Below are 13,696 nucleotides of genomic sequence, written 5' to 3'. Positions count from 1 at the left end.
TTCTTTAAAATTTAGGGGGGGGGGGATCCAGCTCTGGCTAGGGCTGCGAGTCGTTTGAACCGAAATCCAAAGGTTAAAAATCACTAAGACCAAGTGCTAGGGCAGGAACAGAGGCCCTGGGGCCCGACTGCAGATCTCCCTGAGGTTGGAGAGTAATGTGAAAGTCCTGGACAGCAAGACGAACGCCAGACACCGCGTAGGTCACGTCGCAGAGCTATGTCTTTCCTTAAAGAGCGCGGACGCAGCGCCGCGATGAATTTGGTCCCTCTGGAGACGCCGTCCGGGCACCCGCCTCGCTCAAATCACGTGACAGAAGCTTTTGGAGAAGCAGGAAGCGCTTTGCTGCGGGATCCAGGAGTGGGGCGACTAGCGGGCGGGATGGAAGCGACTTTGGAGCAGCATTTGGAGGACACGTGAGTAGCGCGTGCGGCCGGTCCTGCGCTTCGGACGGAGGAGCTGAGGCTGGACAAGCGGCATGGACTGCGAGTGTCCGCGGAAGCGTTTGGGGCACTCGGGTCGGCGAGCGGGCGACTTCTGCAGACACCCGGGCCGCGCGTGACTCCAAATTAAAGTTTCGCCAGACTCTGTGCTTCCTTATGGAGCAAGAGTCTTGCGGACCCAAGCGAGAGAGGCCAAAATCACCTGTCGCCTTGAAATCGTCCGTAGGGTCGGAGTAGCTCCTCAGAAGTTTGGGAAACCGATTAAATTTGGGGAAGGATGTACCAGGTGTGCTAAATTGAGCCCTGCAGTGCAAATGCACACGCATACCTTCCCGCGTGCGTAAACCACCAATTACTCAGTAAAGGCATCCGTTAAGTTTTTCGGTTGTCTTTGTAAAATTTGAAGTTGGGAAGTGTAAAGTGGCTTACAAGAAGACACCTCCCCCTTTAGCTTCTTAATCCCCTTCAGAAGCAACTCCTGTTACTTAAGATTTTTAACAGTTGTTTTAAATGTGTTGCTATCCTAGAGTATGCTTCTATACCAAGGACAAAACCCTATAGATAACTGCAGTGTTTGTGGCCCTATGAAGCCCAGAGGTGCCTGGCACAGTCGGTTGTGAGATAATGGTATATTTAAACAACTCATGGCTATTCTTTTAGAAGGGGGCTATAGCTTTTAAAAAGGCTGATTTGAAGCGCTTAATACTTGATGCAAAGAAAATTTATTTGTAGTACAATAATTCCAGTATTTCTTCACATCATCTGGCTTATCTTTCTTGTGCTCCTAAAATTAGAATGAAGAATCCATCCATTGTTGGAGTCCTGTGCACAGATTCACAAGGACTTAATCTGGGCTGTAAGTGTCTCAAAACAGTCTCCCATTGAGGTTCACTGGGAGTTTTACTTTGCTACTATTTCCTAGCTTTTATTTCTGTTACCTTTTGAGCATAAAGAATATCTCCAAGTAAAACTAGATAATTGAAGCCTTCCAATTTTTTTAAAAGTCAGAAATGTTCTACCAGTTCTACAGTTGTCCCTACTAAAAAGGTGTTGAGTAATTTTCAAGTGATCTAGAAAAGGACTTTAGATAAGAACAGTCTTTACTGAATACATTCCATATGCAGGGCCTGTCAGGCCAGATTATTTCCTTAATTTCTTCACTAACTCTGAAAATGGATGAGATTAGCTGTTAGTACAGCCACTCTAAACTTAGTGTCAGTAAAATAGGAACTTCACAGTCACATTGCCTTTAACCCCATTCTCCTAGTCTGTCTGCTAGCGACATGAGCCCAGAACAGAAAGAGCCCCTGGGGGCTTCGTTTTCTTCCTTGGGTTATTTGATGATGCTAATGAATGAAGCACTACATGTGTTGGGCTCTTAAGTATCAGACACCATTCTTTTTTCTTACTCTACACTACAGGGCCCTGGCTTTCCTGGAACTCACTATGTAATCTAGGCTGGCCTGGAACTCACAGAGATCCACCTGCCTCTGCCCCAGAGTGCTAGGAATAAAGGTTTGCATCAGCATACTTGGCTAGACCCCATTTTTGGTGTTTTACATTGTTCAAACTTATATACTCCTCAGAAAAGCCCTTTCTTGTAGAGAAATTAAAACATTGAGCTTAAGTACCTTACCCAAGGTCTTACAACTAATGAATGGTTGAGATAGGATTTCCTGGCTGCCTCCAAAGCTTAAAATACACAGTACAGAACCAAAATATGATGTCTGTAGCAATTACAGACGAGAAACTAAGTCCAGAAAGGTAAATAGCACTGGATGGTGGTAGCCCACACCTTAAATCCCAGCATTCAGAAGCAGGAGAATCTCTGAGTTCAAGACCAGCCTGATTTACAAAGCAACTTCCAGACAGCCAAGGCTACATAGAGAAACCCTGTCTCAAAAAAAAAAAAAAAAAGATTGCTAAAGTTAATTAATGTTAGAAACTAGTAAACCTAGGAATTCTTATAACTAATGCAAGACTTTTTAGAGCTCTGAACTTTTGCTGGTTTGGTAACTGACAGAGGTAAAACAGTAATGTCTTATACAAAAACCAGTCATTTGGAACAAAAGTAAAATTTTTGAAGCATTTGCCAGTCACCTTCAAGGTCTGAAGTTACTGTTTGCTGTAGACCTTCAGGTTGCACTTTGACCTGTGCATTTTTTTTTTATGTAATAATAGTGAATCCAGAATTCCTGCCAGGATGGTATATTGTTTACTATCTTAGTTTCCGGAGTAAGCAAGCTTCTGTTGCCTTCATTTCAGGGATCTGTTGTACAAAAGGTGGTTACCTTTTGTACCTAAGACCTCGTTTAGTAATAATACAAGTCAAAGGAATAGTAAAGAATCCTTGAGACATTTGAAAATAGCCCAGCTAGCTTATGCTGGCAGAAATAATTGCTTACAGATCATCACATATGGTGATCTTACAACTGAACTTTCTGAGTAATGACTTGTTCTTTGAGGTTGAACTTAGAAAAAGAAAATCAGATTTCCCATAAGGAATTAATTAGTTTGAACAAGTCCCTATCCACAGAGTCACTCTCACCTTTGAATATCTTGATTTCAGCAAGATTCCTATAAAATAAATTTATTATCATCGGATTGACTTGAAGTATAGCTTCCTTATATGCTTAAGGTGTTTAGAGATAGTATGGTGATAGGAATCACTTTGAAAACAGCTTGCCATTTACGACTTCACTGATTTAAGAACAATTGCCAGACTTCCTCACTCATGTAACCAGCTGAGTACCAGGTGGGGAAGTCATTCCCTGTCAGTACCTAACCAAAGGCCATGAATAATTCAGTAGGAGATACTACACTATAGGTTTATGTTCATTTTAGACACTTAGGTTGCAATTTCATCTCTTCTCTAGGTCGTGGTACCCTGTCAGATGAGCATGCTGGAGTGATATCTGTTCTAGCCCAGCAAGCAGCTAAGCTAACCTCTGACCCCACTGATATTCCTGTGGTCTGTTTAGAGTCGGATAATGGGTAAGTACATATCAACACATCCCTTTGCTTTTGTTCAGAAAAACTTGATTTGGGCTTTCTCCCGTGTCCTTCAGTAGTTCAGTAGTCAGTGTACCAAGGGCCAGTGAGCACCAAGGCCCATGACAGGCCCTCATTAAAATGAGCAATGAGAACTCTCATGAACTGCCAGAGTGCCAAAAAAAAACCATAAAATTAAGAGCTGAATAGAATCTCTAAAGTAATATAATGTTAAAAATATTCCAAGATAAATGTCTTTATGAAAAATGTTAAGAATACAAAACTACGCGGGCTGGAGAAATGACAGTGTTTAGGATGAGTGCTTGATCAACAGTCCTGAGGACTAGAGTTTAGATTTTAGCACACCAGCACCCACATAGAAAGCTGGGTATCCCCACAAATACCTGTAACCTCAGCTCCAAGTCAGGAGAAGCGCAGACACATGAAGATTGCTGGGGCTTGCTAACTTCCAGTCTAGCAGAGAAAAGGAGTCCCAGGTTTAGGGATAAGACCCTGCACCAAAGCAATAGGTGCATGGTGATAGAAGATACCCAACACCTTCTTTTGACCTCCATGCATGTATATAGGTGTGTGTACCTGTACACACTTCTATGTGCACACTTACACAGATACAGATAAAATTAACCTTAAAAAATGCATACTATGTGGGCTAGAGAGATGGCTCAGCAGTTAAGAGCACTGACTGTTCTTCCAGAGGACCTGGGTTCAATTCCCAGCACCTACATGGCAGCTCACAGCTGTAACTCCAGTTCCAGGGGATATAAAATGCATACAAAATAAAGATAAATGGATTATTTTTTTAAATGCATACTATGATCAATTTGGGGAATGGGAAAGAAGAGGATATTAAGATGAACACACACACCCACAGGTTAAAATTAGAACCAGGAGCCAGCAAGACGACTCAGCAAGTGGGGGTACATGTAAACAAGTCTGATGACCTGAGCTCACTCCCTGGAACCCACGTGGTCGAAGGAGAACAAACTCCCTGAAGTTATCCTCTGACCTCCACACGCAAGCAGAGGTACACATACACCAAAAATAAGTAACGTGATAATAAAAATTGGCTGGCGAGGTGGCTCAATGGTTCAGAGCATACACTGCTCTTCTAGAGGACCCTCCTGCAGTTCCCACCACCCACATTCAGCAGCTTACAACCACTTGCAACTACGACTCAGAGGACTCAACACCTCCTTCTGGCCTTCTCAGGCACCCATGCTCAGACAGACACACACATAAATGATAATAATAATAATAATTTTAATCTAAAAATTAAGACCAGGAGGCTAGGCTAGTGATAGCATGCATAAGGCCCTGGATTCTAACCCCAACAATGCCAACAAAAACCTCCAGAAAAAAATCAGAGCCATGTTGAGTAGTGGGGATAAGAATTAATTGCATTTTTATGTTATAGTTAGACACCCATAATTCTCAACTGCTTAATGCACATTTATGCTTTTTTTTTTTTACTTATTTTTCTTACAGGAAGATTTGTTTCATGGTTTGAGTGTAGCCCCCTTATGGATGGGAACAGCATGGCAGAAGTCATGGAAGTAGGGGTTCTCAACAGCAGCTCTTCACATTGCTTTTACATAGATATATATATGCTATTGTTTTGTATCTTAAACTGAACAGCTTTAGTCTTACACTTAAGTCTCATGTACTGAATGTTCTTGTTGCTTTTCAGGAACATTATGATCCAGAAGCACGATGGCATCACAGTGGCAGTGCACAAAATGGCCTCTTGACAGCTCACGTCAGTTCTCCAGCAACCTGTCATAGGGATTCAATCCTATGTGTCAGTTAACTTGTGAAACTATTAAAGTTCCAGGGGTTAGGCCATTCACCTAGTGTCCAATGTGGACTTCCTTATTTATATGACAACCAGTTACCAAGATATTAGTTAAAAAGGATTGCAGTTGTTTTGTTTGGGCTTTGGTCATTTTGCTTTTTGGAGATCATCACTGCAGTCCAGTATTTGCAGCTTATCAATGCCTAGAACTGTGTAGCCCAGGCTCAAACCTGTGGTCTTCCTGCTTCAAAGTCCTGCATCCTGGGAATATAGTCTTTTGTCACCAAGGTCCAGGTCACTTTGTATATAGAACTTTGTTGTGGTCAATAAATCCATTCAGAGGAAAGTTTGCCTCTTTTCTGGTTCTTTAAGCTCTTACTTAATGCTCATTTTTCTTATATTGAATTATGATTTTTTTCCCAAAAAGATCTTTATCTTGTTAAGAGAAGCTTTTTCTTTTGCTAGCCGCTTTGGTTTATCCCCGGCCAGTCACCATTATGTTAAGAGAAGCTTTTTCTTTTGCTAGCCGCTTTGGTTTATCCCCCGCCAGTCGCCTGGGCTCTGCCGCGCCAGCCTGTTTCGAGAGCCGCATGAGTCCCAAATAAACACACAGGAGGCTATATTCATTATGAAGCTGTTGGCCTTGCTTGTCTCTTACTGGCTAGCTCTGCTTTAAGTAATTACCCCATAATTGTTAATCTAAGTATGTCTCTTACCGGAGAATAGTTCTGGGCTCCTACCCCCATGGCGGTTACATGTTGACTCTCCTGTGTTTCTCCTACCCAGAATCCTCCTGGATTCCTAGCCCCACCTATCTAGATTCCTATTGGCCAGACAGTGCTTTATTAGCATAAGACTTCCCCAACATCTCCTCTTTTCTGTTTAAACAAAAAGAAAGGTCTTAACTTTAACACAGTCAAATTGTATATAACAGAACAGTTATCAAATAAGAACATAGTTACAAAATATTAGCAAGATTTAAAGAAAATATCATCCATACCATCCTTGTGAGTTCAAAGTTCTATATGTAACTTATCTTTTATCATAACTAAGGAAAACTATAACTATCTGTCTTCAACTCCATCAAAGACCACAGAAGGATAATATATAAACACTAGGATTGACAGAGATATCTTACTGCCTGGACAGTCACCCGAAGTTCCTCTGTAACGTTGGGGCATCCATCTTCAGCCCATAGGCCACAATGTATCTGGAACACTTCTCAGCAAAGCAGGAAATTTCAAACTGTCCATCTGCATCAGCAGTCTGTCAGTCATTTTTCTGTGTCCTGCAGAAAGTCCCGTAGACTCTTTCATGCAGCAGGAACCCTGTAAGACTTAGTTCAGCAGTCACATCCCTATGGGTCCTGCATGTCCAGATTATACAACAATAGTCAAACAGTCTAGGCAAGAGCAGTTTCTTGCCCAAATGGCTAATCTTGCCATGTTGAAAGCAAACTCCATAACAAGTTTCTTCGATGCCCATCTTCCTCTCAGACATAATTGGTGCTGCCAGGAGCAGACAATTCTCATTGTCAAAAAAACCTTAGACCATTTTAAATGCCATGTTCTGAAGGTCTTTGAGAGGTTTGAAGACTGTCTATCTGTCTCAAATATATTTCTGTATATCTAGAATACCTAACTTATGTAACTAGAAATTCTATTATAAGTAACTATCTATAGTCTGTATTCAATTATGCATTACGTTGTAAAAGATCAGTATAAGCACAATACTTAATCAAGAGGAGAAATATAAGCATCACAAAATTGACTTTGAATTTGTATCAATAAATGAAAAACAATACCCATAACATAATTCCCCTTTTTTACCATTAAAAAGATTGGCTATGATCACTAGCCAATTATAAACAATCCCATTTAGATGAAAACAAAGATTTATAAACAAGATGGGAATTGGGACGTCGCTCATTCCAAACTGCTTCCTGCTGGAAGGGGGCGCTGTTCATACCATGGGGATCATGACAAAACTCAGAAACCTGTATCAGTCCGTATTTTCGGGGCCTGTAAAACTGCATCATCTTAGCTGTTTCAATTGTTGGAACATCTGGTCCACTGCTTCTGGGGGTCTTGGTTCGTCAAACCACAGAAGTCTGGAAGAAATCCTCAGCTTTTTATGTTCTGTGGAAACATAAGCAAAAACTCCTTTTCCGAGTAACATATCCTTATACTTAAATTTTGAAGTCAAGGCATTTTTAAAAGATAGAAGTTGGATTAATTCAGCAGCATTTATAATCAAGTGTACTTTAGCAGCAGTTCCTTCCTGAGCAAGCAAAAAACTGAAAAACACAATAGTGTACAGTATCCAGACTCTCTGTGTATTTTCCATCTTTGTGTGGCTTATTTATTTATTATTACTTTATTTCTTTCACTTTTATTTCTTTTTCTCTGAGACAGGGTTTCTCTTTGGAAACCTGCCTGCCTCTGCCTCTGGAGCAATTCCTACCGGCGTGCGCCACCACAGCCAGCTTTTGTATTTATTTACCACTTTGTCGTTTCATTTTCTCTCTCAATCTCACATATATGTTTAAACACACTGTAAACCGTTAAAGGTTTGTCTTTATCCGAGTCTGACTTTACTGTAAATCTTTATGTTTTTCTGGCCACGTGTCTTATCTGTAAAACTGCGGCTGTTTTAAACTGCCAGTTTTTTTTTTTTCGTCAAGATGGCGGGCGTAAGCATGACTTCAGCTTACCGCCTCAGTCCTTGCTGACATCCAGCAAAAGCTGCCACTTCCAGCTGTACGTACACACCTTTCAAAAGTTAGCAGAGTCTCTTAAAAGGACCTTGTTGGTTTTTTTTTTCTTTTTCTTTTTATGCCGAGTCAGGAAGACTCCAGTAAATGAGCCGCGTGAATCTCGGCTTGTTGTTAGCAAAACAGAGCACACCTGAGAAAAATGCTGCTACCAAAATCTGTGCTTCTCTCTGTTCTTCTGTTTTTAAAATTCCTTTAAATCTTCTGTTATTTTTCATGGAAATTTATGATCCCACTCCTGATCACCATTATGTTAAGAGAAGCTTTTTCTTTTGCTAGCCGCTTTGGTTTATCCCCGGCCAGTCACCATTATGTTAAGAGAAGCTTTTTCTTTTGCTAGCCGCTTTGGTTTATCCCCCGCCAGTCACCTGGGCTCTGCCGCGCCAGCCTGTTTCGAGAGCCGCATGAGTCCCAAATAAACACACAGGAGGCTATATTCATTATGAAGCTGTTGGCCTTGCTTGTCTCTTACTGGCTAGCTCTGCTTTAAGTAATTACCCCATAATTGTTAATCTAAGTATGTCTCTTACCGGAGAATAGTTCTGGGCTCCTACCCCCATGGCGGTTACATGTTGACTCTCTTGTCTTTCTCTTACCCAGAATCCTCCTGGATTCCTAGCCCCACCTATCTAGATTCCTATTGGCCAGACAGTGCTTTATTAGCATAAGACTTCCCCAACATATCTCAAACTACTTGCTTCTCTTTCAAAAGTTCCTTGAAATGTTTGTGTTCTTATATAAGGGTGCATGAACCAAACATTTCCCTTAACCTAAGTAACATGAGATAAGAAACTATTTTGTATAATATAGTAGGTACTCTTAGTTGCCTTCTTTCTTTCCTTTTTTGCTTTTAGTCGTTTTATTGTACATAATAATGGCTTTCCCAATAATGCTGTCCTACATGTAACTTGCCATTCAATGTTTGTGTAACTAAAGCTGAGGGATTAGCATTGTCACCGTCGGAACTGAATAAGGGCCTAAGGGTTTTTTTTGGGGGGGGGAGGGTTCAAGACAAGGTTTCTCTGTAGCCCTGTCTGTTCTGGAACTCACTCTGTAGATCAGGCTGGCCTCGAACTTTGAGATCTTCCTGCCAAGTGCTGGGATTAAAGGCATGTACCACCTGGCTGAGGGCCTACATTCTTTTTTTTTTAATATTTTATTTAAAATTTATTATGTATACAGTCTGCATGCCAGCAGAGGGTACCAGATCTCATTCAAGGTGTTTGTAAGCCCCCATGTGGTTGCTGGGAATTGAACTCAGGACCTCTGGAAGATCAGGACCTCTGGAAGAACAGTCAGTGCTCTTAAACACTGAGCCATCTTTCCAGCCCTGAGGGCCTACATTCTTAACACCGCCTAGACCATCAGAGAAATAGGAATGTTGGTGAGAAAAAAATTACCATTTGAGGGTAAAGGTTAATCCTCAATCTTGAGTGGTTCTTCTGTTTGTGTAGGTATGTATGTTACTTTATGTGTGTGTGAGTTTAGATTTGTGCGTGCATGTTAAAATCAGAGGACAATATTTGGGAGTTTATTCTCCCTTCTGTGGAATCTGGGGATCCAAACTGTCAAGCTTTTATATCAAAACTTACCCACTGAGACAGCTAGCCCTAGTTTGTTTATTTGTTTAAACAGTCCCTACTGCTCTTTGGCAATTTATTATTTCCCAATATAAAAAAATTCTAGAATATAGGTTAGAGAGATGGCTCAGCAGTTAAGAGCACTAGCTGCTTTTTCAGAGGTCCTGAATTCAATTCCCAGCAACCACATGTGACTCACAATCATCTATAATGAGATCTGGTACCCTCTTCTGGCCTGCAGGCATACATGCAGGCTGAATACTGTATACATAGTAAATAAATCTTTAAAAAATCAGAATGTTAGTATAAAGTGCTATTTACAGAATAAGGATTTGGGGTAAGACACTTCCAGCCCTTGAAGTGGTACTTAAATATGTAAAGTGTGTATGTAATATCTTTTAGGCATACAATATATGTTTATCTGTACCACTGCCAAATCTGTTGTGATAGCATGACATTAGCTTACATCCTAAGCACCTACAACAGTTCTTAGTGCAAAATAGACACTAAATGAGCTCTTGCTGAATACTGAGCATAAGGGTTTTGTGGTAATAAACTGGACCTCCAAGAACAGAATGGATGCAATGAGTAAGGGTTTCTAGTAAGAAGAAAGCAGTAAGTGAGCAAACCAGGACTACTACATAGTCTGTTAGACAGGATGTGAAAAAAGCTAGAAGACAGCTACTCAAGGAAATGCCTTCTTAAGAATCCTAGATCTAGCTGGGCGGTGGTGGTGCACGCCTTTAGTCCCAGACTCAGGAGGCAGAGGCAGGTGGATCTCTGTGAGTTCGAGGCCAGTCTGGTCTACAGAGCGAGTTCCAGGACAGCCTCCAAAGCCACAGAGAAACCCTGCTGCGAAAAACCAAACAAACAAAAGAATCCTAGACCTAACTGGGCAGTGGTGGCTCAGGCCTGTAATACCAGCACTCGGCAGGCAGATCTCTTTGAGTTCAAGACCAGCTTGGTCTACAGATCGAGTTCCAGGACAGCCAGGTCTACATAGAGAAACTCTGTCTCAAACAACAACAAACAAAATTTTAAAAAAACAACAAAAAATTCAAAACACAATCCTAGACCTAGTAGACATGGGAGGTTAAGACAGGATTGCTAGGAGTTCAAGGCTAGTCTGGGCTACATGGTTCCAGACCAGCCTATCTCAAAAAAAAAAAAAAGAAGAAAAAGAAAAATCCTGGAGACCAACTTCATTTTTTTTCCATTGAGAAAAACTGTTTTGCTCATTAATCTCCAATTTCTAGTCTAAATGTAATGAGCCGTTAAGGTAGGGGTGTGTGTGTATATGTGTATCTCAAGTTAGCCTTAAACACTATTCAGACAAAGATGATCCTGAATTTCTGATCCTCCTTCCTCACTTCAAAAGCACTGGGATTATAGGTGTGTGCCACTATGACTGGCTTTTACAATTCAGTCTTTAATGAGGTTTTTGTATGCTAGATATATACTAAGCAATCTATATGCATTTAGTTCATCTAATCTTCTGTATTATCCCAGTTCTATAAAATAATCAAATTGGTACTAAATACAAGGGGAAAAAAAGCAACAGAACAAAGAATAGGAACTAGGATTGAATTTTCTACTCCACATCATAGAACAGAAGATGACTGATTTACATGTTAGCCACATTGAATTTGACAAGGTATCCTGTCAATAACAGTTAAGTGCTCACTGCACACCAAGCATCGTGGCAAACTTTCAGGTACCTCCTGTCCATTGCATTTTAAAAAGAACAAAATTCAAAGTTGCTATCATGGCTTGCAAGACCCAGCTCCTGCCCACTACTTATGCCCTGTATCATTCTACACCTAATTATCTCATAACTGCTTTCTTTAGCAGTGTCTGTGAAGCAAGCATGTTCTCATGTACTCATAATAACTATCTAAGATAGGAAAAAGTATATCCAATTTATTAATAAAGCAAAACTTGTGCTGGGAAGACCTGAAGGCTAGATGTCTTATTACTTCTCTATTGCTGTGACAAAAAACCATGGCCAAGGCAGTTTAGAAAAGAAAGCCTTTAATTGAGTTTACAGTTTCAGAGGGTTAGAGTCCATGATGGTAGAGCAAAGGCATGGTGGTAGGAACAGCTGAGAGATCACATCTTGATCCACAAGCAGGAGACTGAGAAAGGCACACTGGGAATGCCAGGAGTCATTTGAACCCTCAAAGGTTGTTCCCTGAGCACATTCCCAGGACCTGGTGCTTCAGGCAAGCCACGCCTTCTAATCCTTTGCAAACAGCTCCACAGACTGGGAGCCAGATATTCAAACTTACAAGCCTGTGAGGTCATTCCCATTCAAACCACCACACGGGAGATAGGTAATTTTCTAGTCTATATGGAACTAAAGCCAGAGTATGGTTGCATGGGTTTCCCAAGCCCATCTCCTGGGAAATGTTGTGTATTAACTTGATTGGACTATGAGATTCAAGATACTTAAGTATGTCTGGACAAGATCATTTGAATCAGTATGTTTGTGGGCCTCCTGTAACCCAGTGAAGTCCTGCACAGACTAAAAACTTTCTATTTTTTGTCTCTATTTGACCTGGGGCACTGGCCCTCCATTCCCAGACTGTGACTGGAACTTAACACCTCGGTTTTGTTATCCTTGTTTGGAATAGAATCCTACCATGCAGTTTGCTGAGAGGAGATGTCAGGCTTCTTAGCCTCTATAATTATGGGAACTAATTACTTATAATAAACCTTACTGTCCCCACTTCTACTACCAACTGGAGAACATCACTTTTTGGGAGATACAATTCCTCAGTGAACAGGATAGTTTTAAGTAAACTTGGCACAAGCTGGGGTCATCTGAAAGGAGGGAGCCTCAAGAAAATGCCTTTATAAGAATGGGTTGTAGACAGGTCTGTAAAGCATTTCTTGATTGGTGATTGAGGGGGAGAGCCCAGCTCATTGTGGGTGGTGTCATCCCTGGGGTGGTCCTGGGTTCTATAAGTAGACTGAGCAAGTCAGTAAGCAGCACCCCTCCATGGCTTCTGCATTAGCTTCTGCCTCCAGGTTCCTTGCTCTGTTTGAGTTCCTGTCCTGATAAACAGTGATATGGAAGTGTAAGTCAAAAGAACCCTTTCCTCCCCAACCTGCTTTTCTGTCATGGTGTTTCATTGCAGTAATGGAAACCCCAACTAAGACACTTAGTTCTGATGATTCCCTTTATTCATGCTTATTGTAGTAAAAGGACAATTAAAGGGAAATGGTGTTTGGAAGACAATAACAAAGAAACAAGGCACACTAAGAATTCTTCAGTCAAGCCAAATAGCATGTACTTACATTTCTCGGTTTACGCTCTCTTTTCTGCTCTCTTTCCACTTTTTTTCTGCTCTTCTCTCTTCTTTCTGCTCCCCTCTTTCCCAATGTTCCCCTGGGGCAGATGGGACTTTTCCTGTCTCCCTCCTCTGTCTCTGTGTCTCTTTACCTCTTTTCTCTTTCCTTCCCCCTTCCCTCCCCTTTCTAATAAAACTTCTCACTAAAAAAGAAAAAAAGAAAAAAGGAATGCACTTCATTTCTCACACACTGAGTTGTGATAACATTTATGAAACATCTTCAACCAGAGAAGTTCACTAGACACTCAGTGAGTGCCCAGAGGGGGCAGATCATATGATCATTTTCTACTGGCAAATGTCACACTTTCAGGTTCCAAGAAGGGAGTGTTCAGCATCAGTATGATTGTTTGCTCCCTGTAGAACAGTGATCCACTCATGGTTTATGAAATGGTTGCCATTCTCCTGAAATCTTAAACTCCCAAATGCCAGCCAGAGGCTAATTATGTAAGCCTATTTGTTTGTTTGTTTGTTTGTTTTGAGGCCTGGTTTCTCTGAATAGCCCTGGCTGTCCTGGAACTCAGAGCTGTGCCTGCCTCTGCCTCCTGAGTGTTGTGAGCAATGGTAGGTACCACTATGTCTGGCTTTGTGAACCAACTTTTTTACAGGTAAGGACTGAACAAGGACAAGGAAAGGTTCAGCTGGATAACTTTCTTAACCTGGTAATGTTGTACCAAACTGAGTCTCAAGGGCTAAATACTACTCATAAGTTATCTGACAGTAAAACAAAAGTAATAAGAAATTATGGT

The 13,696-nt window shown here is 41.2% G+C and overlaps 1 protein-coding gene across 1 annotated transcript; it reads left to right on the top strand.

The window, feature by feature from the left end:
- Positions 1–201: 201 nt before the first annotated feature.
- Lamtor5 (late endosomal/lysosomal adaptor, MAPK and MTOR activator 5) lies at positions 202–5,590 on the top strand. Its single transcript, XM_005076598.4, has 4 exons — positions 202–413; positions 1,235–1,296; positions 3,317–3,434; positions 5,140–5,590. Exons 1-4 carry the CDS (start codon positions 217–219, stop codon positions 5,198–5,200), a joined length of 438 nt encoding a protein of 145 aa, XP_005076655.1. The 5' UTR covers positions 202–216; the 3' UTR covers positions 5,201–5,590.
- The last annotated feature ends 8,106 nt before the right edge of the window (positions 5,591–13,696 follow it).

This window comes from Mesocricetus auratus, unplaced genomic scaffold, assembly GCF_017639785.1.
Source record: "Mesocricetus auratus isolate SY011 unplaced genomic scaffold, BCM_Maur_2.0 Super-Scaffold_100009, whole genome shotgun sequence".
NCBI classification, from domain to species: domain Eukaryota; kingdom Metazoa; phylum Chordata; class Mammalia; order Rodentia; family Cricetidae; genus Mesocricetus; species Mesocricetus auratus.
This window is presented reverse-complemented; position numbering and strand designations above follow the sequence as displayed.